A 21729-nucleotide genomic window follows, 5' to 3' on the forward strand; every position below is an offset into this window, starting at 1 on the left:
CTCCCTCAGCCATGAGACAGTACTTCTTGTATGTCACTCCCAGTTTGATGACTTGAACAATACTTAATAGCAAGGTGTGGTTCCAAACAGGTGTTCCACAGTGGAACAGCCAGTTCAAAATATTCCCTTCCACTCTGTCCTGGCCATTCAGCCCTCCTCTTGCCTTGCACTCCATTGCTCACTGGGCTGGACCAGTGCAACTCTCTGTAGAGTTGCAGATTTATGATTATCTGTCTTCAAACAACCTGGCAGTGGTTACAGTACAAATCCTAAATGCCTGTGCCAGTATGTGGTAAACTGGACCCAAGGAACAAGTAGCAATTCCTTAAACTAGCTTTCTGTGGTGACACTGCCACAAGGAATCATTCTGCAGGTGGATGTAAACACCTCCATTTACATAGTGCAAATGAGACCCTTCCTGTAAACACTGCTGACTGTCCATAATGTTAGGTTAAGCAAACTTTGACATTATAGAACTTCAGGATTGCTCTTGGTGTTCTCAGTCTTTCAAAAAGCTAGACAAGATGGCATGTTTGGAGAAGGAAACTGCTAGATGTAGCTTTCTGAAACATGCAATGTATGCATCCTGCTGTATATCCCAAACAAACAACACCAGCACCTAAGCCTTGTACAGAGAACAGGGATAAGAATTTGACTAGTTGCAAGGTGTAAAGTAGGAGAAGAAACTTCAGAATGAAACAAAGAACATAAGGAAAGTGACAACCAGGGAAAACTGCCAGTGTTTGTTCTGTGGTTCTGAAGATTTGCTGAGTATGCTGCATAACTAAATGAGCATGACTAAAGCTGGAATGCCAACTCAAGGCGTAAAAGGCTACACATACATCAGTGTATCAGTAGCAAACCAAGACAGAAGTGTCTATGCAGCAGAGCAGTTGGTGCAGAGGGTCCAGCATACATCTGTATCTGTTTCATGGTTTATTTTGGACTAGCTCCTGTCTGGTCTGATGGAACAAAAGCCTACTGGCAGCTCGAGAACAGCTCCTGATATAATTTATCCCCAAAGAACTTAGTTCATAGGTTTAAGGTGAATCAAGGAAAAACGTGGAGTATTAATGGAGATTTGTTCCAGAAGTGAATTCTTCATCAGAACTAAAACATTGCTACAGGCACTTTTGTTTGCAAGGGACTAAAACATTACTACAGGCACTTTTGTTTGACTCTTGCAAGGGAACTTACAGGGTTTTAACTTCTGGTTAACAAAATGGATCTTGTGAGAAAGGCTCAAAGGCTTTTCTTACATAGAAAATGTCCTGCAATTGACATGCACTGGAAACCTGGAGATACCTGATCAGCAGAAAGACAGCTGCTGGAGCAACGAACTGGAGGCAGGTTGTCTCCTGTGTCATGCAGAGTGTCTGCTCTCAGCAGCTGTGGTTTCTCATCATCTTCATTCATTTCTCTCACCCAGCTCTGAAAATAAACAAATAATGTATCTGTACCTTAAAGCAGCAGAGCAGATATACTTCATAGTCTACAACAACCCTGAGATATCCTCATAGTGCACAAAAAACAACTATACTTTTTTTAATATAAAGGATCTACAAAAAAAAAAAAGTAGAGTATTAAATATTCAGCAACACTAACTCAAAATAAAACAAACAAACCCCAGCATAATCTTTTGGTCAGCTTTAGTCTGGAGAAGAGAAGACTGAGAAGGGATTTAATCAATGTTTATAAACATCTACAGTCTGGTCAGGAGGGGGGGACAGGCTCTGCTCACTGCTGCCTGGGATAGGACAAGCAGCAATGGGTGTAAGTTGCAGTACAGGAGGTTCCAGCTCAACACAAGGGGAACTTCTTGAGGCTGCCCAGAGAGGTTGTGGAGTCTCCTTCCCTGGAGACTTTCCAGGCCTGTCTGGATGTGTTCCTCTGTGATCTGTGCTAGATTGTATGGTCTTGCTCTAGCAGGGGGGTTGGACTGGATGAGCTCTTTGTGTCCCTTCCAATCCCTAATATCCTGTTATCCTGTGTAATCGAATAATTACACTCTACTTAGAGAGGAATATTGGTTCATCAAAGCGATTCTGTCACCAACCATTATAAATTAGAGTTCTACTGTACCAGCAGTTCACCATTAATTGTTTCCCATTCTTCAGCTGTGAAGTCAGAGGCTGTGGCTGCAGGCTTGTCTTTTCTTAGAGCTCTGCTCCTCGGGTCTAAAAGCTCAATACGCTTTTCACAACACAAGGTAAGGTCAGGATAGCATCCTTCTTCTCCAGATCTTTAAAATGCAAATGTATAACAGTTAAGAAACAATTCAACTGCACTGCATCCTCCATATTTTCTCCATGTGTAGTCACCACAGAGACTGCAGACGACTGTTCTCCTCTTACAGCTGAATTCCACTATCACTTAGTAACATTTTTGATCAGAAAATTCTAGTGAGTTAGCCTTCAACCACTACCCAAGGCACACACATAATGAGTTCAAATTCATCATCACACTGCTCACAGAAAAGTGTTTTTGTGTCATTGCCAGCAAAAGCTAAACAGGCACAGCCTCTGAACTGACCACAGTCAGGTGGGAGGGCCTCATGGCAGAACTGAACTGAGAAAAAACAGACTGAGCTGGTCACACCTTTAGAAGGTTAAAACAAATCATAGTTTTTAATATTAGGGTTTGGACAGTTTTAACATGATTGATGTGTATGGATTTTTAAGTTATTACAAAGAGGTTCAAGACAAAAAAGAGCATTTAAGCACAGCTTCCTTCAAATTTTACAGAACAGGAATATGATTAGTAATGAAGGTTAAGAAAGAAAATGTTTACCTTAACACCCTGAGGATCTTTTCCAGGTGTTTAACATCTGTGCATTTTTCAATAAACTTGTAGTCCAGATGACCAATAGGTATTTGATATGTTTTAGTAGTCCCTTGGTCCAGGAAGAACGGTGCTGAGTCATCACTCATAACTAAATATTACACGGAAAAAAAGTCTTGTGATTCTGTAAGCACTTAGTGATATTTTGAAGCAGTGCTAATAGAAGCAATAACCCTGCTTTTGCTCTGAAGCACTGCTCTATTGCACAAGCAGATCCACTGCATCCAGTTGTGGAGCCCCCGTTACAAGAAGGGTGTGGATGTGCTGAAGCGTGTCCAGAGCAGGGCCAGGAGGATGCTCAGAGGCTGCAGCAGCTCTGCTGTGAGCACAGACTGAAAGAGTTGGGGCTGTGCAGGCTGGAGAAGAGGAGGCTCCCAGGTGACCTTCTGGTGGCCTTTCAGTATCTGAAGGGGGCCTACGAAACAGCTGGGGAGTGACTTTTTAGGCTCTGAGGGAGTGACAGCACTAGGGGGAATGGAGCAAAGCTGGAGATAGGTAGGTTCAGACTGGATGTGAGGAGGAAGTTGTTCAGCAGGAGAGTGGTGAGAGCCCGGAATGAGTTGCCCAGGGAGGTGGTTGAGGCCCCATCCCTGGAGGTGTTTAAGGCCAGGCTGGATGAGGCTCTGGCCAGGCTGATCTAGGGTATGGTGCCCCTGGCCACAGCAGGGGGTTGGAACTGGCTGATCCCTGTGGTCCCTTCCAACCCTGACTAGTTCTATGAGTCTGTGATCTACTGACACAAAAGGCAATTTTCAAATGTGCAGACAGAGGTCTCCTGACAGAAGTGTGCTTATAGAGCTTCCATGTTTTGAGAAAACATAACACACCTATATAGCAACTCTGCTGCCCAGGCAATGCAGAACACTTAGGAAGAACACATCCGTGTTGGCTGTGAGCAGGGAAATGATCTACTCAGCCTGCTAGCTGAGCTGAAAGATGAAATTGAAAGGCTGAGGACTATAGGGGAGTGTGAGAGGGAGATGGACTGCTGCAGCCAGACTCTGCCCTTCCTGTACTGGCCAGACAGCACCCAGGATCAAGGGCCCCTGTATCCTATCCTGGCCAGCTGGAAGACAGAAGCCCAAATAAAAGCAGTGAGTGGAAGCAAGTTCATGTCTGTGGCAGAAGGCAAGTGCCTTCCTTGCCTGCCTCACCTTCCAACCCCTAGTATTCCTTGATTTGTGAGTGATAAAACAAACGAATTGTCAGCTGTTGCCTCCAACATTTGCTGCTTTTCTTTAAACACCATATGGCATTACCTTTTTTGTGCAGGTGTGGTGCAGATGAAGGAGAAGCTGGTGCAGGACCCTCCACACTTTTCAAAGGGAAGATGTATCCAACAGAGAAGTATCCAACAAAATGGCAACCTTTGCCTTCTCTGTAGCCAAAATAAATCCAATCCTTGGCCTTTGGTCTCTAAGCATGTTTTCTTGTCCTCTGATTCTACTACTGTGCTAATCTGAACCTTATCCAGTGAGTCTGTAACTGGATGAGCTGAGGTGTTCAGACTGGACTCTTCCTCTCTCCCTGTACCTTTGCTTATCTGCACCTTTTTCTACTTTAATTTCAAGCTCCATGGAGCAAAAATCAGTCTGTTTTCCTCTATGTATTACGCAGTGCTTAAAAGAATTGGGTTCTAATGTCTGGAATAATTACACGTTAACTTGGGCTTGCACAAAACTGTTTGCAATACAGTATCACTTAAATAGTAACTGGTCATAATTAGGTATTGCATTGGATAGGATTCCACCCCAGGAATTCACAGGTTTGGCACTGGGAAAGAACCAACCCGCATGGAGAGACACGAGAAAAGGCAGGCGAGGCTCTCAGCGTAAAGCCGCAGTGACTTTCTCCCGTTTCAGCACTTTCAGGGACGATAAGGAGGCCCCTCGGGGGCCCGGAGCGGCTCTGAGGCAATGCGGCACAAGGCACCTGGGTTGCAAGGGGCACAGCCCCGCCGCGGCCGGACGCGCTCCCCTCCTCCGGGACGAGCCGCTCCCCGGGTCGGGAACTTACCTACGGAAGGACAAGCGCAGGCTCCCCTCACAACCGCGGAGCGGGGACAGCTCCCACCCGCTCCCCGGGTCGGGAACTTACCTACGGAAGGACAAGCGCAGGCTCCCCTCCGGGCGCGGCGGCGCCGGGTACGCCCGTGCCTAGCAACGGTTGCTGTGTACGATATGGCGGCTGGAGCGCGCAGGGCCGAGCCCGGGCGAGCGGCAGGGCTGCCGGCACGGACACAGGGCCGCCGGCACGGACATGGGGCTGCCCTCCCTTAGTGACCCCTTCTGAGGCTCGCCCCTCTCAACCCTAGCAGCGACACTGCCGGTCCGCGGCGGCTCTCAGCACCCACCGGCCCGCCGCCGCCGCCGCCGGATGGACGTGAGGCAGCCTCTGCCGCCGCGGCGCATGCGCAGCTGGGCCGCCGTGCACACGCCGCACACGCCCCGGCTGCGAGAGCAGCAACAGCACCCGGGGAGGTCCAGTCAAGCGTCGTCTATTTGCTTTCGGTTTAGTGTTTTATTTAGCTACGATCATCAACAGCCAAGAAGCTCCCACCGCCGGGCTCCCGGGTGTCTACAGCAGCAGCACTGCCGTCAGCCCGAATCCTCCGGCACCGCTGTCTACAGCAGGTCCCCACCTTTCCCTGGCGACAGAAGATGCTCTCCTCCAGCTTGTGGTAGACGCGCCCAGCCTGCCAGCGGTTTAACCGAACGTACCCCTTATCCAGACCTTCTGTGGCACTAGTACTGCACTCTCTTCGGTGGGCAATCAAAGCCAGGCTGGGTGACGCCTTGAGCAGCCGAGTCTAGTTCAGTGGCGTCCCTGCCCAAATCTGCCTTAAGTATAAGGAAGTCAAGAAGCACTTGGGAAGCGTCTGTTGATAGACTGCCTCTTTATGTCTACCCTGCTTTCCTCCTCTCTTCTGATAGATTATTTCTATGGCACTCCCTCCACAACTGGGTGTCCAGCTGGTTGTTCTCAAGCTCTTCTGAGATCTCCTCTTTTGAAACCCAGCTCTATGTTTCAGACCTAACCTTGTGTAGCTTTCAGTGGAGTCTATCCAAAACAGTTCATAGGAATTTAAAGAACATTTAACAGGATTAAAATGCAGGTAACATTTACACAAAAGTAATTAAAAGGTTCTCCTGAAAATAATACAATACCAAACTTCAAATATCCCATGCTCTGACTAGAATTGAAGTGACAGCTCTAGAAATCCCTTGCTAGAAGACAACACAGACAAAGTTTACTATCACAGTACAATTTAATATTACAGTCTCTTCAAACACATAAGAGTGTGCATTTCTACATAAAATGGATTTACAAAGCAAAGTCATCAGAAAGATTAAGCTGCATCATGACATCACTCTACCTTCGGCAGACATCATCGGGCATCAAAAACCACCACTGGAATAGTGCAGTTAAAGGAAAGAAAAAACAAGTGTTGTAGTTGAAAAAAGATCAGGGAGAAAAGAGATTTGGGGCAGGGGGCAGAGGGGAAAAAACACACAACTGCTTAAATCCAAAGTCACAACTGAATACATAAAACCATTTCAAAATCCATCTTTAACCCCACACCACTCTTCTTAAAAGACTGAGCTCACCATACAGCACTCAGACTATCACAGCACCCAGACTGTCACAGCTTATTCTATTTTGCATAGAAAATGGGGGGAAAAAACACAACAAAACCCCCCACAGTGCAAGAAAACAAGGTGCCAGATCACACTGCAGAGATTTCCCTCTAGTACTTCACTGTACTGACTTCTGGCCTTGCAGAATTCTTACAGTTACTCAGATCTTCCATACTATGTCCCTTACACTTTGTCTCCATCCACAGCTTCCCAAATGCATCTAGGTGCATATGTAAAAGGATACATCGTTTTGTCCGTTTCTTGTACATAATTCTGTAGCCACATTCTCTACATCTGATAGGATCTCTTGCCTTTATTTCATTTTCTGTGTGACATTCTGATATGATGGAGGAAGAAAAATGCAGTGGGAAACAAAACCAGCATTGTTAATGCACAGGTAACATTCACATGTCATAGCAGTAAAAATTGTCTCTTGGCAAACAAACATAACAAAAACTAGTGAATTTGTACCAAGAGATGAATGATATCAAGATACTTTGAAAAAAATAGATTAGCAAATTGTACTTATATTAAGATCAAAGAGGATCTTGGTAAAAACCACCTAATTATTACTGCTCAGAATACATTCCACTCCAGATTAGACTGTCTACTGAAGAAAACTCTGTTCTGCCCTTCAAAGCCCCATTTACCTTCTCCAAAGACAAAATACTTCAGAGATTTCTGAAGTGACAACTCAAAATAGACAATCTTTTACTTACATGTAGGTAAGAAAATTTAACTACAGCACTCCAATATAAGTAACACGAGCTCCAGTGAATTATTTCCACACCACTATCCATAGATCCCCCATACATGTGGTACAACTGGTACGTTCTAGAGAACATCAACTGCAACTATTGATATTTATGTAGTCTTCACTATTAAAATGTCAAACCTCCAGTAACAAGCAATAAATATTCACTGATGTCTTTACCTCCACAAATGTAAATCATTGGCTGCTGCTTTGGAGGCTGAACATCCTTCTGAGAGTCCATGTTCTACAAAAAACCAACACACGACATGCACACTAGTGTTTGAGGGGGTGTTAAAATTATTTGTTTCAAGGCATACACAATCATTTCAATATCTCAATCTAAAGTTAACAAAAGATGAAAAGCTTCATCTGTCTTTAACACAAAGGACATTCAATGATTTGGGCTGGAAGAGACTTCAAAGTTATCTGCTGCAGCTTCTGAAAAGCTTTACCAATTAAATGTCTCCGGGAATGGAGGCAGCACAACATCTTCTATCCAGAAGCAACTTAAATGTTAAAGCTCAATGAAAAAATATTTTCTGTTTCCTGGTAAAAGTTTCTTTGCTGGAAACTAATTTCCTGTGCTACCATAAACAAGATAAGCCTTGCTGTATTTTTTTGTTCCTCTTTGATACAACACTAGCTAACCTCGCCTACCTTTTCACTGGTCTAAGGGATAAGACATCCTGGGTACAGACTGTAGGTAAAAAAAGTACTAGCAATAAATGAAAATTAAAAAAAAAACCACACAAAAAGCACAACAAAAGGTCAGGGTCCACAGAAAATAAACTCCAACTTCAAAATCCTAAGACAGGTGTGCACGACTACCACACTCATCAAGTAACTCGGTGGTACTCTTCAAAAACCTCTTAAAGCCTTAGGATGGCTCTGATCGCTCAGATTCATTTGGAGACAAGTATTTCTTCACAGTATTTGACTAAGTAGTTTCATACACTCCACAAACACTCCACTAAGTTTTAAGCAATCTTATTCTTGCATGTAAATAAGGTTACAGCTATAATTTTTGAGGCTGTTAGCACACCCAGTAAAGGTAATAAATACTTCTTCCACTCAATACAAGTCAAGACTAGAACATGATTATTTCTTCACAGTCTTTTGGGGTTTTTTTGTGAGGTTATGGTTTTCCATGTTGCTGTTCTGTCTGATGACATAGAATACAAGCAATTCTAACCCATATGGCAGATTATTTCGCTTAATAATACAGCAAGAATTATTTCCCTGACTGTCACATTACAAATTCATTTGTGAACACTAGGATCTTGGAATAGAAGGAATAATTCACCCTTCAAGTCTGAGCAGCACTTGACAAACTGCCTTTTTTGAAATCCCACTATGCCAATCTACTTGAGAAAACTTGAGGCAATTACACTCTACAGCTTTCAAGCAAGGTTTGGGTCTACCATAACAGCATCCTAATCCACACGTGTTGTAGTCTTTTTGTGTCAGTATATCATAGCAAGATATAAGCAATCGTTCATTAGCACTTGAAAACAGCAGCACCTTCTAAAACAGAGGCAAAGACAGCAGCAACTAAGTAACTTGAGTTGGTGCTGCTCATGCAGCTACGTAATACTGCTGCTTTAAGTCAGCAGTGACCTACAACTGTACTTTGCAGGGAGGTGGACGGTTTAGTTAGTACCTAACTGTACCTGGCTACCAAGCTGACACAGATAAAGAACACAGATGCGCCCAAGTGCATTAGGGTGCCACCCTACCTTACCGCCAAGACGTAGAGCACTGGCCACGCTACTCGTGCCCTGGACGCCACACGTACTTGTGAGAGAGGCAGACTCACTTTTTGACGTCCCGCAGAGCCCAGCAATAAAGAGAGTGGCCAGCCCCAGACACCTCAGCCCGCCCCAACACCGCACCGGGGCCACCCCTATAGGCCCGCGAGATATTCGCGCAGAAGAGAAGCCCAAGAGGTCGTGCCGGACCTATCTCTGCTCGCCACGGCCACCTCACCCCTCTCCCACAGCGAAGGGGTCCATCGGCTACCGAAAGGAGAAGCCCGAAAACCCCAGGCGAGCCCAAATACTCACCGGCCTGCACAAGCAGCGGCACCAACCCGCCCGTCTCCGCGGCGCAGCCAGATGACGACACAGGAAGCGCCGGCGGGAGGAGGAGCTGCCGGCGCCTCGCCGAGCCGCGTTCCGCTGGCCGCCTGCCCTCGGGCAGTGCCCCGGGCTGCTGCGGGAGCCTGCGGTGAGCGCCGTGCGGGGCGTACCCCTCCGAAGCCCTGCCCGCGCCGCCAGCTCCAGCCTCTTCCCTGCCAAGCAACGGTGCCGAGAAGATAGCGAGTGTCGGCTGTCGGTGTTGACCGCTCCGGAGAACGGCACGGAGTCTTTGGGCGTGTTTAAATACCGAAGCTGTCACACGGACAGCAGCGCCGGTTTCCTCGGGAGAAGGCTGGCAGCTGCGTGGCTAGGCAAAAGCGCGGCGTGCCCGACGCTTTTCTCTGCCTGTACCCGACCTCCTCGGGAGAAGCAGCAGGCTGGCTCCCGTACTCCGGCAGCGGAGATAGGAACCTCCGAGGCGTTTTACCTCAAGATCTTGTATGGTTTCAGAAGTATTTTACCGAAGACCAGTGGATAAAAAGCAATATCTTCATGTGTCAGCGTTGAGGGCAGTGTGATACGAGCCCGCATTGAGGCAAAGTTACAAGCTGCGATGCCATACGTTTTGAGTAATTTCAAGCGCCAGCCATTCCCGTGACGCGGTTTGCCGCGGTGCCGGCTGCTCTCCTTCGCTGTCCCGCCTCCCCGCATTTTGAACTCTCCACAGGCATGCTGTGAAACTAGCTATCTTTACTCCGAGAAAAACATCCTCATCAGAATAAATTGCCCCATTCAGAAAGCACAGTAAATGAACTCATCGTTCAAGACGATCCCTAGTTTAAGGAAAGGTTTTTTCTGTTTCTGAGTGAAATACGTTTCCTAAGCACCCAAATGCATTGATGTGTATGAGGTTGTAATTATCGGTTGTAATTTATTGTTTGTTATTTATTCTCGCGGTAGCAAATCACCTTCATACACAGCTGATCTGAGAGAAACTTCGAGGGATTGCAAACCGTTGCGGTTTTCCTAATTTTGACTTTATTTAAGTTAAATGTAATGAAAATACAGCAACGATTTTTGACAGCTTACGTGCTCTGTGTGAATAAAGCTAAAGGCAACTTTTGGAGGGCCAGAATAAAGCAGACGCAGGAGAAACGCTGTGTGAAATGCAGAGCCTCTCGCCTGGGCTCTAGCATCTCTGTGCTGTCACTACCTGTGTCCTCTCCGTGGGGTGAGCGTTTGCCCACACTCGAAGCAGAGAGAGGAAACCAGAATCCTTCTTTTTCTGGTAAATGCTATCTCTTAAACAAATAATCCCCCCAGTATTGTTTCTCCAGGCTCGTTTTGTGTTTTAAAATGCGCTTGCCAACCCATAATTTAAAAAGGATGTAGTAACGATACCACCATAAAAAAGACTTGGTTAAAGTTAAGTCTGTGAAAATAAACTCTCCCTTATTAAGAGAAGGAAATAATGCAACGGATTGGTTATTGTCGTTGTTAAACTATTCCCTTGGAAAACCGGGATGCTTTATCAGCTCTTAAAAGCATCTATTACTGCAGCCGTCTGATGGGCTGATAAACACCAGCCCTAAAGACGCTCCTCTGATTCAGAGTAGCAGGAAAAAAAGTTGAGATTGTGTGGAAGGCCTCCACCGTCTCAAGAAGTGACAGCGCTGTTGGGTAGGACAGAGGGAGGAAAGGCTCATGGGGCGAGGCAGGGAAGTGCGGGGATACCTTTGAAACGGGAAGGAAATGCGGCTGCAGCCAAGCGCAGCGCGGCTGTGCTGCAGGCTGTCTTGTGTCCTTTGGTATGGTTAGAGGCGTCCTTCTTGGGGTTTGGTTGGTTGGTTTCGTTTTGTTTGTTTGGATTTGTTGTTTGGTTGGTTTTGGGGAGGTAAGGCTTTTAAAAATAACATGCTGTGATGCTTCCCCGTGTTGCACTAAATGCCGCAATTACAACTTGCTACGGTTTTTGATCTAAGTTACATAAGTCCATCCGGGTTTGAGTGCCAGAGACAGAACCTGCATCTGCTGTGTCCTGCTTTAAGAAGCTAGCAAGTTGCCAGTTTCACAGAAATAGTAATTTATGTTATAAATCAATACGACAAAATGAGAAACAATTTCCTCTGATTCATGTAATATAGATGAGATTACAGAAAGCACTTTCAGAGAACTTGTATTAAATTCTAAGAAGTTTCAAATTATTTCTCCCTCTCAAACGAAAAGAGGAAGTACTCCAACAGCCTTTGCCTTTTTCGTTTGTTTTCATCCATAACTCTTACTCTGTAGTCACATCAAACAATATTCTTTATCTAAACCCACCACAGTTTGATAGGTAACTTTTCAAACCCGTGTTTCCTCAGCCCGTCTCAGCCTGCCAGGGGCCGACAGCCGCTGTCCCCTCGCCGGCTGGGCTGTGAGAGGCTGGAGGGTGAAGGTTTCCGAAGGGAAGGCTGCAGGTTTCCCAAACCTCTCTTCTTTAATTTCGCCGTTTCTTTGGAAAGCCTCTGATTTGCTTCTTTAAATGTAAATGTTGCCTTTTAAGTCACACACGATGATTTTTACATCTCTCGTTCGGATCTGATGTTGTTCTGGTGGAGGGAGAAAACTGGAACTGAAAAATAGATATAGAACCAGAAAAGTTAAACACAACCGCGAGTAAATGCTCCACTAGTGAGGTAAATGAGAATAATTCCCAGCAGAAGATCACGGCGATGGTTTATGTGGCCTTTCCAATGTCGCTGTGCAGCAGGAGCCCCTGGGGCGGCCGCTGTGGGACCCGAGGGCTCCTTCTCGCCGGCACCCCCTCCTCCCTGTTTGCAGCCAGCGTAGCAGGTAAGCCTGTGTAGCTCCACGTTACCTTTACCCAGACCAGGGGAAACAGTGTTGGAGTTTTGTTGGTTGGTTGTTCGATTTTAAAAAATAAAACATATTAACTACAAGTAGGGCACGAATTATCATCACAGGGCATCTCCCACCCGATTGACAGTGGTTGAAAAGAGACTGAGCTTAACAAACGCTCTGTAATAGTTCCTGGGCCGTCAGGTGTAAGTGTACTAATTAACTCGAATTAATTAGCACCCTTATAACTCAAGCTGTTGTGCAGATAAGGTTGATTATCTGCGAAGTCTCCGTCTGGCTGTGATTGCGCTGCTCTTCTGAAGCCGCGCCTCAGCCATCCGCCGGGAGCTGAGCGGGCTCTCAGAGGCGGGAAAGCCTCACCCTCACAGGGTGAATGAGAAGCCGAGCCCGGGGCGGAACGACTCAGGGGCACTTTTAATGGTGGGCTGTGTGAGGCAGGGACCGCAGGACTGAAGTATAAAGCGGGAGAGGAGGCGAGCTTTGCCGGTGTTTCCTAGCGCCCCGGAGAAGCGGTGTCCCCCGTTGGGCAGCGCCGCTGTCCTGAGGCCCGCCACCGCGCTGCCCGCGCGCAGGGCGGAGCCGCCGGCCCGAGGGCCGCAGCGTGCCGGAGGCGGGAAGGCAGCGCGGCAGCGGTTGGAGGCGCGGGCGGTTCAAATCCAAGCGAGGGAACGCAGCGGCAGCCGCACGCGAGGAGCCGCTGTGGGTGGAGAGAAGCGAAGCGGCTTCTCGCTAAGGGCAACGGGCCCCAGAGCCGGGCGGCGAACTGCTGAGGCGGCAAGATTCCAGTTCTCTCCAGCTAGCCGGGGAGAGGGAGCTCCTCGCCTTCGCCCTTCCTCGGGGAGCCCTGCCAACAGCCTCGGTGGCAGGGCACCTCCGGGGCCTGTTTCTTGTGCCCAGTGATTTGCTAGATGAGGGGGTGAAGCTGTTGCTTTGCTCGTGTCCGGCGTTCCAGGTGACTGAGAGACCCTAGGGTGCTGATCCCTAGGCAGACGTCGATTGTCTTCATCGCTGGGTAATTAGACGTTGCAGTGAATGCATATTTAGACGAGTTGAGAACTGTCTCAGATGGGTAATGTTTCTCTTACCTCTCTTTTCCTCTCCACGTTCTTTCTCACTTCAGGTTATCCGTAGGGATACACAGTACCTTAAATACAGCACCCTTGCTTTGGGAGATCTCGAGTTGCCTCACAAATTAGGGTAAGTGATCCACACCTTACAGACAGGACCTAACTACGCTATCTTCAGCATGAATACCTTTTGAAGGTGGTCACAACCTCTGTTCTTCGATCTGGGTGCTCAGAGTCTCTTTTTGATGGAGATGTGATAGCTGTTTAAATAACAGAGAAAATATTCTTGTATGGCCAATATTTTGTCTTTATCTGTTAACAACAGTGACTTGTGAGAAACAAGGACAGAAAGCACCTTGTTCAAGGCATAAACTTCAGCCTGTGTTCCTGAGAAATGGGAGCTAAGGATCAGACTCCATCCTAGTTCTCGTGCCTCAGTTATAGGCATCATTTACATTGCCTTCTAGAAACCAGCATTTTTGCCTCTTTTAGATTAATCTTGTCAGAAATTATTTCTTGTCTAAACATCCAAACTCTGTTCTTTTGGTGTCTCTGAATAATAAATATTTTGTTCTGTAAGCTGCCAGAAAGTTTGCAGTTGCTGCAGAAAGCTGTGGACTTGTAGATCAATTCGAAACCCACAAAATTAGTAATGAGAAATGTATCAAGCACAAGAATCTGCACTTGGCAAATATGGATTCCAGTCCTTCCTCTGTTACTGACTTCTTGTGTGACCTGTCTGTTCTCTGCATGTCTGTTCTCGGGTATTGAAAACAAGGTTAATGACACTGTCAGAAATTACTTCACATGACAAAGACTTGATGCTACGAAACTCGTAGACGAAAGTCTTCTGATCATAAAAGTGTTCCTTATAGAACACTAGAAAGGCCGTAGGAAGTTTTAGAAGACATCTCTTATGAATATAAGTAGCATCTTACTCTGTTATGAGAGATGCTCAGCACCTCTGAAAGGCTTTCCCTCCTGCACTGTATTTGTAGCATGAGCGCTTGTGTTAAGTAGTACTTTCTGAAACCAGCATGTGCATACCAGCCTGGGTGCGTAGTGGGGTGTGCTGCAGAGAGGTACAAGAGACCTGTGCCCTGGGTCTGCCCTGCGGTGGCTTCTCCACAGCTGGGCTCCCCTCAGCCAGTGGGAAGCTCTCAGGCTCCTCCTGCCGGACGCTGCCGCACTTACAGGACACTGTAGGCTTTCGCTCGAGTTCTCGCTGTTGGTCAGCTGCAGTTCTCCTCTCCCCTACCGCCGCCAAACTCTTTTCTTTTTCTTTCTTTTCTTTTCTCCCCTCCCCCGCGATTTTGATGTTATTTGAAACACAGTTTTACTTTAATTATTTTAATGATATCTGAGCGTGATGGTCTCTTCTTGGTGGTGCCCAGGGATAGGGCAAGGGACAGTGGGTACAAGCTGGAACACAGGAGTCTCCAACCCTCAGCATGAGGAGACACTTCTGTATGATGAGGGTGATGGAGCTCTGGAGCAGGCTGCCCACAGAGGCTGTGCGGTCTCCTTCTCTGGAGACTTTCCAAACTCACCTGGATGTGTTTTCTGTGCGACCTGCCCGAACTGACCCTAGGGTTGGACTCAGTGATCTCTAGAGGTCACTTCCAAACCCTAACATTCTGTGATTCTGTGAATGCCTCCTCTCAATGTCTGCTAACTAACACCAGTTCACCAAAGTTTGTCATAGAATGACAGCAGCAATGAACTACACAGAGATTCTCCATGCATTTTTCCTATCCTTTTACCGTTATTTTCTGGTTCATGGCATAGTGTTTTAAGCCTACTGCTGGGAATGTTGAAAAGTGATGCAGACAAAGCACTGGACACTGCTTGAGTTGGTCCTGTACCGTCAAGAAGGTTATCCCAATTCATGCAGTGACTAGCTTAGAGCTGATTAAAATGTCATTGTGTTTCTTATTTGCATTGTCATTTAATTCACCAAGTAAAAACAGGGAAGGAAAACAAATGTGACGTATGGCACTTGTAGAGCTAAATGTGAGAGGGGGAAAGGAAGCAGCCAGAGTTTGTTGTTGTCTTGGAGTTATTTTCACATACTTTTCCTGGAAGAAATTTTCTCAGTTGTGGGGGTGGATTTCTGTGTGTGTGTGTAAGTCACACATTGTCATGGCTCTATGGGCCTCTATGCCGAGTTCTCACAGTTTAATATTCTGATGCTTTGGCATTTTTATATGTAACTGTTTCCTTACAGTAGACAGCAAAGAAAGCACTTTTTGTATTTTAATGATCTTAAAGTGCCTTTGGTATGGTTAGAAAATGTTAATTAAATGACCCAAGATCACCAAATGATGGTTCCTCCCTTCCTTGGAAATTTGGGTTCCCACTGCTTGTATTTCATGGCTTTGAGCTTGACTAAGTTGGGACAGATGGAGTATTATCAATGTCTTAATAACTTTTAAAGCTTCCTATTTTTGTCTATTCTGTAAATTCAATCACTGTTTTCAGAGTTTAGGTTCCAAAATACCAGTTCTAGAGATCAGCAACATCCCCCAGGAAATGGTGCTGACGCAAAGGTAGCAGTTCTTGGAATGCTGATGTGAGCTCCTCCTGGTTTCTGTGAGAACAGCCCTCATTCATGACATCTTTCTAGACAGCTCCCATGTCTGGTGTGTAGAAAGCAGTGAGCTACTGCCACTCTGGTTAGAGTGGAGAGAATGCCCTGTGTGATTGGCAGCCCCTCAGGTCGTGTTCTTGCAGCTCTCATCTAAATGGCTGCATCAGCCACTTGCAACTTTTCTAGGAGAGGCATAATGGCTCTCAAGTTTTTGTGCTTACTAAGTTTAAAAGAAATGACCTGCAGACACGGTGAGAGGATGTATAGGCAGTCCATCAGTTTCTTCAGGGCATAAAACTTCAGAACCACAGTTTGTCAACACAGCTGAGCAAAACCAGAGCTGCTTTGCAAACTACATTTAAATGCTAAGGCAGATCAGGTTGCACTATTCACCTGGTAACTAGCAATCAAATTTTATTCCCTACAGGGACTGCAGGGATTTAAATAACAGGGAGACTTGTGACTTCACTATTAATCCTTTTAGTTTGTGTATTTTTTCAAGGAGAAAATGCATTCCCCCCACTAAGCTCCTCTGTTACCAGAGCTTCTGCTAGTTCTTGGAGACTGAACTACTTGAACTGTTACTGGTTGCACGAAGCAATAACACAGTGCTACTCAAAATCTTGATCCCACCGGAATGAGAGGGAGTTTTGTCACTGATTTCAGTGCAAATTAGACTTTAGTTACTGCATCAGTTACTGCATCACTTGTTTGAAGTGTTTTTCCTTACATGAGAATTGACAGATCAGTTATCTTACTGGATGTGTTGTAATCTGCCTTCCCTTACAGTGTCCTATGCACTTTAGTCAGTCGTTCTAACCATCCACTTGATTGGAAGTTATTTTTCTGTGCATAAGAACTGTTCCTGCTACCTTGATAGACTTGCACAAGGTGACTGGTTTTTATGATTTGTTTCAGAAATAGCGCTGGTATCTTCACTTGCAAAGCCAAAGCACCAACAGAAGATGTCAGACAGTCATTTGGTAACATTCAGTATTCTTAAAAGAAATAGATTAGCATCTCCCAGCAGCCATTTGAGATGCTCCAGTTTTAAAGACACATGCTGCACTTCAGTATTTCTGGACAGCAGATGCAACAAGTCAGTCAAAGATCCTGAGGAGCAGCATAAAGAAGCACTGAGTATAACAAACTTTTCATCCCTGCAAGAGCATTCCAAGCATATTCACTCAGGTGCCCTCTTTTCTGTGTCATCTTCTATTGAAAATGAAATTAATTCTATCTCCTTGTCAGAGAGAAGGGAAGCAAACAGAAGTGCAGATTTTTTTGAAACTCCTAAAGTGAGTAGAAAAAGCTCCTCCCTGCGCAGGAGGCTGCTGTTACCTAGGACTGTTCCTGCTGGCACAGCTGTGGGATGCTGTGAAGGACAGGCTAGTCCTTCAGGAAGCAGCAGGAAAAAATTGTTCCCTCCTGTTCTGAGCTCCGAAGAACAGCTATCGGAAACTGCTTCAGGTTCTCCAAAAGATGAAAGCTACAAACCTCTGACAACCAGCACTTCCAAACCTCAGGACCCTCATCCTGATTGCCCAAAGCGGAGGCTCTCCTTCTCACAACAAAGAACTTCTACGCTAGATGAGTCCAAATGTGTGGAGCCCTCATTGCTAGAACCAGAATGTTTGTCTCCCATTCGATGCAAGGATACTGTTGTTAGTACTGCCAATGAATTCAATCAAAGTGTCCTTGTGGGTGTAAGTGAAGGGTTACTTGGAACTCCTGCTCACTCTGTGTTACCTGAGGCCCATGAGGGGAAGTTCCTGACTTGTATCAACAATCTTGTAGAGAACTTCAACTTTGAACTATGTGATATAAGCTCTTCCCCTGTTAAGAGGGCAAGTTACCCAGATCTGTCAACGCCTGAGGACAGTGGATATAATTCACTTCCTTTGGACAAATCAGATTTGTCTGATCGTGAGGGATCTTTCCAAGAGTGCTTCCAAAAACATAAAGAATGTTCCAAAACAGTGGATAGTAAAAGAAAAATAAGAAAGCTTGAAAGAGTTAGGAGATTATCTACTCTTCGGGAACAGGGCTCGCAGTCAGAGACAGAAGAGAATCAGGGCTGTCTGCCTAGTTCAGCAAGTGTGGTAACAGAAAAAGGACACTTTGCTGCTGAGGACCATGTATTAGTGTCAGAACAGCCCAGTGAAGGCCTGCTTGATCTCTCAACCATGCCAGCTCTGAAAATGGTTCGTGAAATTTGCTTGCAAAGACAAAGATCAGACCAAAATCAAGTATTGGAGAACGTTGACACCACAGAAATATTTGCATTAGAACATGTTCTCGCTGGACTTATTGGCAAGAAAATGGGCCTGGAAAAAGTAGATATTTTAACAGAATTAAAATACAGAAATTTAAAACATGTTCTTGCTATAGTTTTAGATGCTTTGACAGTAGAAAGCCTATGCAGGTGAGTACTACTACTTTTCTTCCCTCTGTCCCATAAAGGGAGAAGCCTCTGTTTCAGCAAATAGGTTAGAATGTCTGTTGGCATAGCAATGTTGGTGATAGAAATTGTTTGTTTCTGGGAGAATTAAAGTGTTTCATCACCACTGACCCAATGGCTCTTACTGTGTAATTCCACAAACATATTGTATGGGGGAATTCAAATCCCAGCTGAAGAGGGGAATTAGTGAACTTCATAACACTCATAAATTTCAGCAGCATATTTAACTTCTTTCAGCCTGGGAAGTAATTTCTTCTCATTATGAGTTCCTCAATAATGCATAGTAAGCAAACCACATTTTCTACCTTCTTCTGTGTATTTCACTTCCTCGGTTATTTCTAGGCACAAGGATGCTCAGAATTTTGCTTCCTAAGTAATGCTCTAGTGGAAAGTGTCACTTATTTAAAAGAAATCAAGAGTGTAGTCACAAAGGGCAGAGGTGTTTTTGGAACTTTAGAAACAAACTCAGTGAGTGACTTCTCTGGAAAGAAGAAACATTTTTCATCTTGCGAGTCAAAGATCTGCTGAATTGTTTACACTGCAGTTGCTTTCCAGACTCTCTGACTCTTTGCAGTGGTGTGTAAGTCTTTCCTAACAGATCAGTACAGTGAACTAGTATACAGCAGTTGTCTGTAAAATAACCAGCAGTATATGAAATGACATAAACCCCTTTAAAAAGGCAGTCTTGCTATCGTGGCTTCTGCACTGCTTGGTAATGATGTGAAAGCAGATCATTTTTCATTCATTTATTCCAGCATTTGGAGAGTGAGTAAAAACTGGCGTGAAATCATTGTACAGGATAAAAATGCGGATGAGAGGAGAAAGCTGTACCTAAAACATCTCAGAGAAGCAGTTGGGGTAAGATTCATCTCAGAGGTGTTTGTTTTGGTTGGGGTTTTTTTTTAAGTGTGAAAGGAGACAGGTCTGAGGAAACCTCTTGTAAAGTTGGAGAGCAGTAGCTGGTAGAGGCAGTTCCAACATGAGCACCTGAAGGATCCTGACAGAAGAATGTAATAGCCTTTGTTGCTCTCCAGCTGTCATGTTGCATACTAGTCCTTCCGCCACGAGAGACTGGCTTGCTTCTCTCTTTTTTACTTCTCCTTCCTCCCTTCTTGAGAATCCTGTAGGACCTCTTCATTGACTGATCCTGGCTTTAGATTTAAACCTTGCTCATACATTTGTCTTGCACTGTTCTTCACTTTCCATTTCACTCTAGTCTGCAGTGCTGTAGGACCCAGTCTAGACTATTTCCTGGTTTTCAGCATTGCTTGTGCCTAAGGTTGAGCATCAGTGGCCCATACAGAAACTGGAGGGCTGCCTAGCAAAGGGAGCATATTACCAGCAGCATAACTGCTCAGATCATCCACACTTCAGTGGAACTTTCCTTTTAATTGTGATAGAATTCCTGTTGTTTCCATGCTTGCCATTGAGGTGTGTCCTAATTCAGAAACCTAAGGATCAGTAGTGTGCTGAAAGACAGTTGGCTTTTTACCCTGCTCATGGGATTTTTGTTTAATGGTTCCTTGGTTTAATGGTGTCTTGTTCCCTTCCTGAATGCATGCATTACACGTAATTTCTTTCTTTGGTGCAGCAAATCCCAAATATCTCCTAACTGGCTGCTTTTAATTTGCTTTATAAACTTTAACAGGACTCTTTCTTGAAAGCTGAAGATGCCGCCACGAGGCTTTACGTTCTTAACAGATCTGCTCTAAGGCCTGTTCAAGCTCAAGCCAGAACTCCAGTAGCACAAATGCTGCCTTCACACATTGAGCACACACCCAGGAGATGCAGTTCTGTTCCCCATTCAACTAGCAGACGAGAAGCGTACTTGAAAGTAGGTAGTTAAGAGACTCCTCACTTTCAGTTTTCAGAAAGTGTTTCTTCACAAGCACTAAGCAGCTCTGCTCTCTTTCCTCTTGACACAGGTTGCTAAAACTCTGTTCACTGACGAAGCTCTGAAGCCCTGTCCAAGATGTCAATATCCTGCCAAGTATCAGCTGGTAAAGAAACGGGGACTGTGCAGCAGAGATGTGTGTGCATTTGAGTTTTGTATTTTATGTCTGCAGGCTTTCCATGGGTCAAAAGAATGTAGTAGTTTATCTGCAAAACAGAAGAACAAAAAAGATGCTCCTCCAGGAAGTGCCCAAAGCAAAAGAAATTTAAAAAGACTCTAAATGTGTGAGGCATGCAAGTCCTTGCATTTAGTTCCTTTTCCCCTTCTCCTAAATCCCTAATCTTGTTCATCCTAAATAGTTGCATTTTGAAAGTCTCATTCAATGTGTTGTTGGTGACTTCTCTTGATAACTTCTCACCTGTTAATCTGAATTCAGTATGTTTTTGAAAAAAGTGAACATTTTGTCTCTTTTTACCTGTTGTGTAGTAGTTGGGAACTTACTAACATCTTATTCAATAAAGTATCTTAAATGTAGTCTTCAATATCTAGCTTACAGCACCTGATAGATGTTTTAAAATGTGAGTCTTGTCTTAATGACAAATTAAAGAAAATTATTTAAAAATATTTTTAATGAGATTTATTTATTGTTCACTTGTAAATGTTTGAAATAGCTGAAAGTGAGGCACTTAGGGACACGTGCAAAAAAGTGCATCTGCCTATATAAATGATGATACTTCTAAGCAATGTGTTGGTTGTCTGAGTTTTATATTGGAATAATATTTTCCTGTTCTCTTTGCCTCTGAAATGCAAGGCAATAGAAGAATCATTTCTAACCCAAGCTCATGTTGTCTAGATAGCCTGTTGTGGTTTTGCTGAGTTCTTGTCTTTAGTGAAAACATCACATTACTCAGTGTGTTGTATTGCCCTCTTTTTGGGTGAGCTTACCTTTACACTTCATTTGCCTTTAGCTCCTAGATTGTCTGCATACTTCTGCTTGAACTGATTGTCTACTGCTAGCAACATCCTTTCTCTAGCTGTAGATTTATCTCAGGGAACTACTTGATTTTTGCCCTTGTAAAGGATCAGCATATTTAATTCAGAAAGCAGACAATCTGCCTCTTGGACTTCAACTAATTTGTGCTTTTGTGTCTTTTTTTAAGTGTGTTTTTTTAAATTTCTAGCAATTGTAAACAACCCACAAAACAGGTGACAGAAACGGGCACAGTATTTGCTCTGTGGAGATACTGCATTGCTTGACTTCTGCAGTTGATAGTCCTTTCAAGGACAGGCATCTTGCAGAGCACTTGTAGTCAGCTGGTGCTTCTTCCCCACTGTCGTAACTTTATTCTGTATATTTGTAGGTAAGCCTTGTCACTGAGTTATTTAAAAAGCAATTGATGTAAAAAGAAAAGCTTTTAACTAAGCACTAGGCTGTGCATTTGCCTCTGATATTTAGTGTCATATAGTTTTATTGTCTGAAGATTGCAAATAGCACTTTCTAAGTTGTGTTTTTCTTCTCTCTTTCCACACAATCCATGGATATT

At 44.8% G+C, this 21729-nt stretch overlaps 3 protein-coding genes and 1 long non-coding RNA gene across 6 annotated transcripts in view; 1 reads left to right on the top strand and 3 right to left on the bottom strand.

The window, feature by feature from the left end:
• Positions 1–4915, bottom strand: part of SPAG1 (sperm associated antigen 1) — a 28956-nt gene extending 24041 nt beyond the window's left edge. The window contains exons 1-5 of one of the 2 annotated variants that reach the window (XM_064154016.1): positions 4858–4915; positions 4101–4219; positions 2791–2932; positions 2083–2242; positions 1306–1431 (exon numbers count right to left, since the gene is read on the bottom strand). In XM_064154016.1, coding sequence (XP_064010086.1) covers positions 1306–1431; positions 2083–2242; positions 2791–2930 — 426 coding nt within the window. In that variant the 5' untranslated portion in view covers positions 2931–2932; positions 4101–4219; positions 4858–4915. The remainder of the gene's footprint in view (positions 1–1305; positions 1432–2082; positions 2243–2790; positions 2933–4100; positions 4220–4857) is intronic. The other variant, XM_064154017.1, reaches the window with a different exon arrangement.
• A 1175-nt stretch (positions 4916–6090) lies between these two features.
• Positions 6091–9430, bottom strand: POLR2K (RNA polymerase II, I and III subunit K). 2 transcript variants are annotated; one of them, XM_064154022.1, is made up of 4 exons: positions 9297–9430; positions 7414–7477; positions 6724–6816; positions 6091–6252 (listed from the first exon to the last, which is right to left on the bottom strand). In XM_064154022.1, the coding sequence occupies exons 2-4, from the start codon at positions 7472–7474 to the stop codon at positions 6230–6232; spliced, it is 177 nt and encodes a 58-aa protein (XP_064010092.1). In that variant the 5' UTR covers positions 7475–7477; positions 9297–9430; the 3' UTR covers positions 6091–6229. The 2 variants fall into 2 exon arrangements, with proteins under 2 accessions (XP_064010092.1, XP_064010093.1); XM_064154023.1 differs by lacking the exon at positions 9297–9430 and adding an exon at positions 9192–9277.
• A 1366-nt stretch (positions 9431–10796) lies between these two features.
• On the bottom strand, positions 10797–12884 carry LOC135181140 (uncharacterized). Its single transcript, XR_010304752.1, has 2 exons — positions 12172–12884; positions 10797–11925 (listed from the first exon to the last, which is right to left on the bottom strand). It is a non-coding gene; the product is annotated as an uncharacterized LOC135181140 (long non-coding RNA).
• On the top strand, positions 12443–20809 carry FBXO43 (F-box protein 43). The gene is made up of 6 exons (XM_064154021.1): positions 12443–13185; positions 13294–13370; positions 16749–18255; positions 19047–19149; positions 19940–20125; positions 20217–20809. The coding sequence occupies exons 3-6, from the start codon at positions 16796–16798 to the stop codon at positions 20463–20465; spliced, it is 1998 nt and encodes a 665-aa protein (XP_064010091.1). The 5' UTR covers positions 12443–13185; positions 13294–13370; positions 16749–16795; the 3' UTR covers positions 20466–20809.
• Positions 20810–21729: the final 920 nt, after the last annotated feature.

Source organism: Pogoniulus pusillus, chromosome 14, assembly GCF_015220805.1.
Source record: "Pogoniulus pusillus isolate bPogPus1 chromosome 14, bPogPus1.pri, whole genome shotgun sequence".
Taxonomy (NCBI): Eukaryota; Metazoa; Chordata; class Aves; order Piciformes; family Lybiidae; genus Pogoniulus; species Pogoniulus pusillus.

Bases quoted from the DNA above. Each gene is read 5' to 3' on its own strand.
- POLR2K (XM_064154022.1), bottom strand. From the start codon at position 7,474: ATGGACTCTCAGAAGGATGTTCAGCCTCCAAAGCAGCAGCCAATGATT. The intron at 6,817-7,413 runs GTAAAGACATCA...CCATCATATCAG, and splicing joins AATGATTTACATTTGTGGAG to AATGTCACACAGAAAATGAA. The intron at 6,253-6,723 runs GTATCCTTTTAC...GCACTATTCCAG, and splicing joins CAAGAAACGGACAAAACGAT to TGGTGGTTTTTGATGCCCGA.
- FBXO43 (XM_064154021.1), top strand. From the start codon at position 16,796: ATGTCAGACAGTCATTTGGTAACATTCAGTATTCTTAAAAGAAATAGA. The intron at 19,150-19,939 runs GTAAGATTCATC...AAACTTTAACAG, and splicing joins ATCTCAGAGAAGCAGTTGGG to GACTCTTTCTTGAAAGCTGA. The intron at 20,126-20,216 runs GTAGGTAGTTAA...CTCTTGACACAG, and splicing joins GACGAGAAGCGTACTTGAAA to GTTGCTAAAACTCTGTTCAC.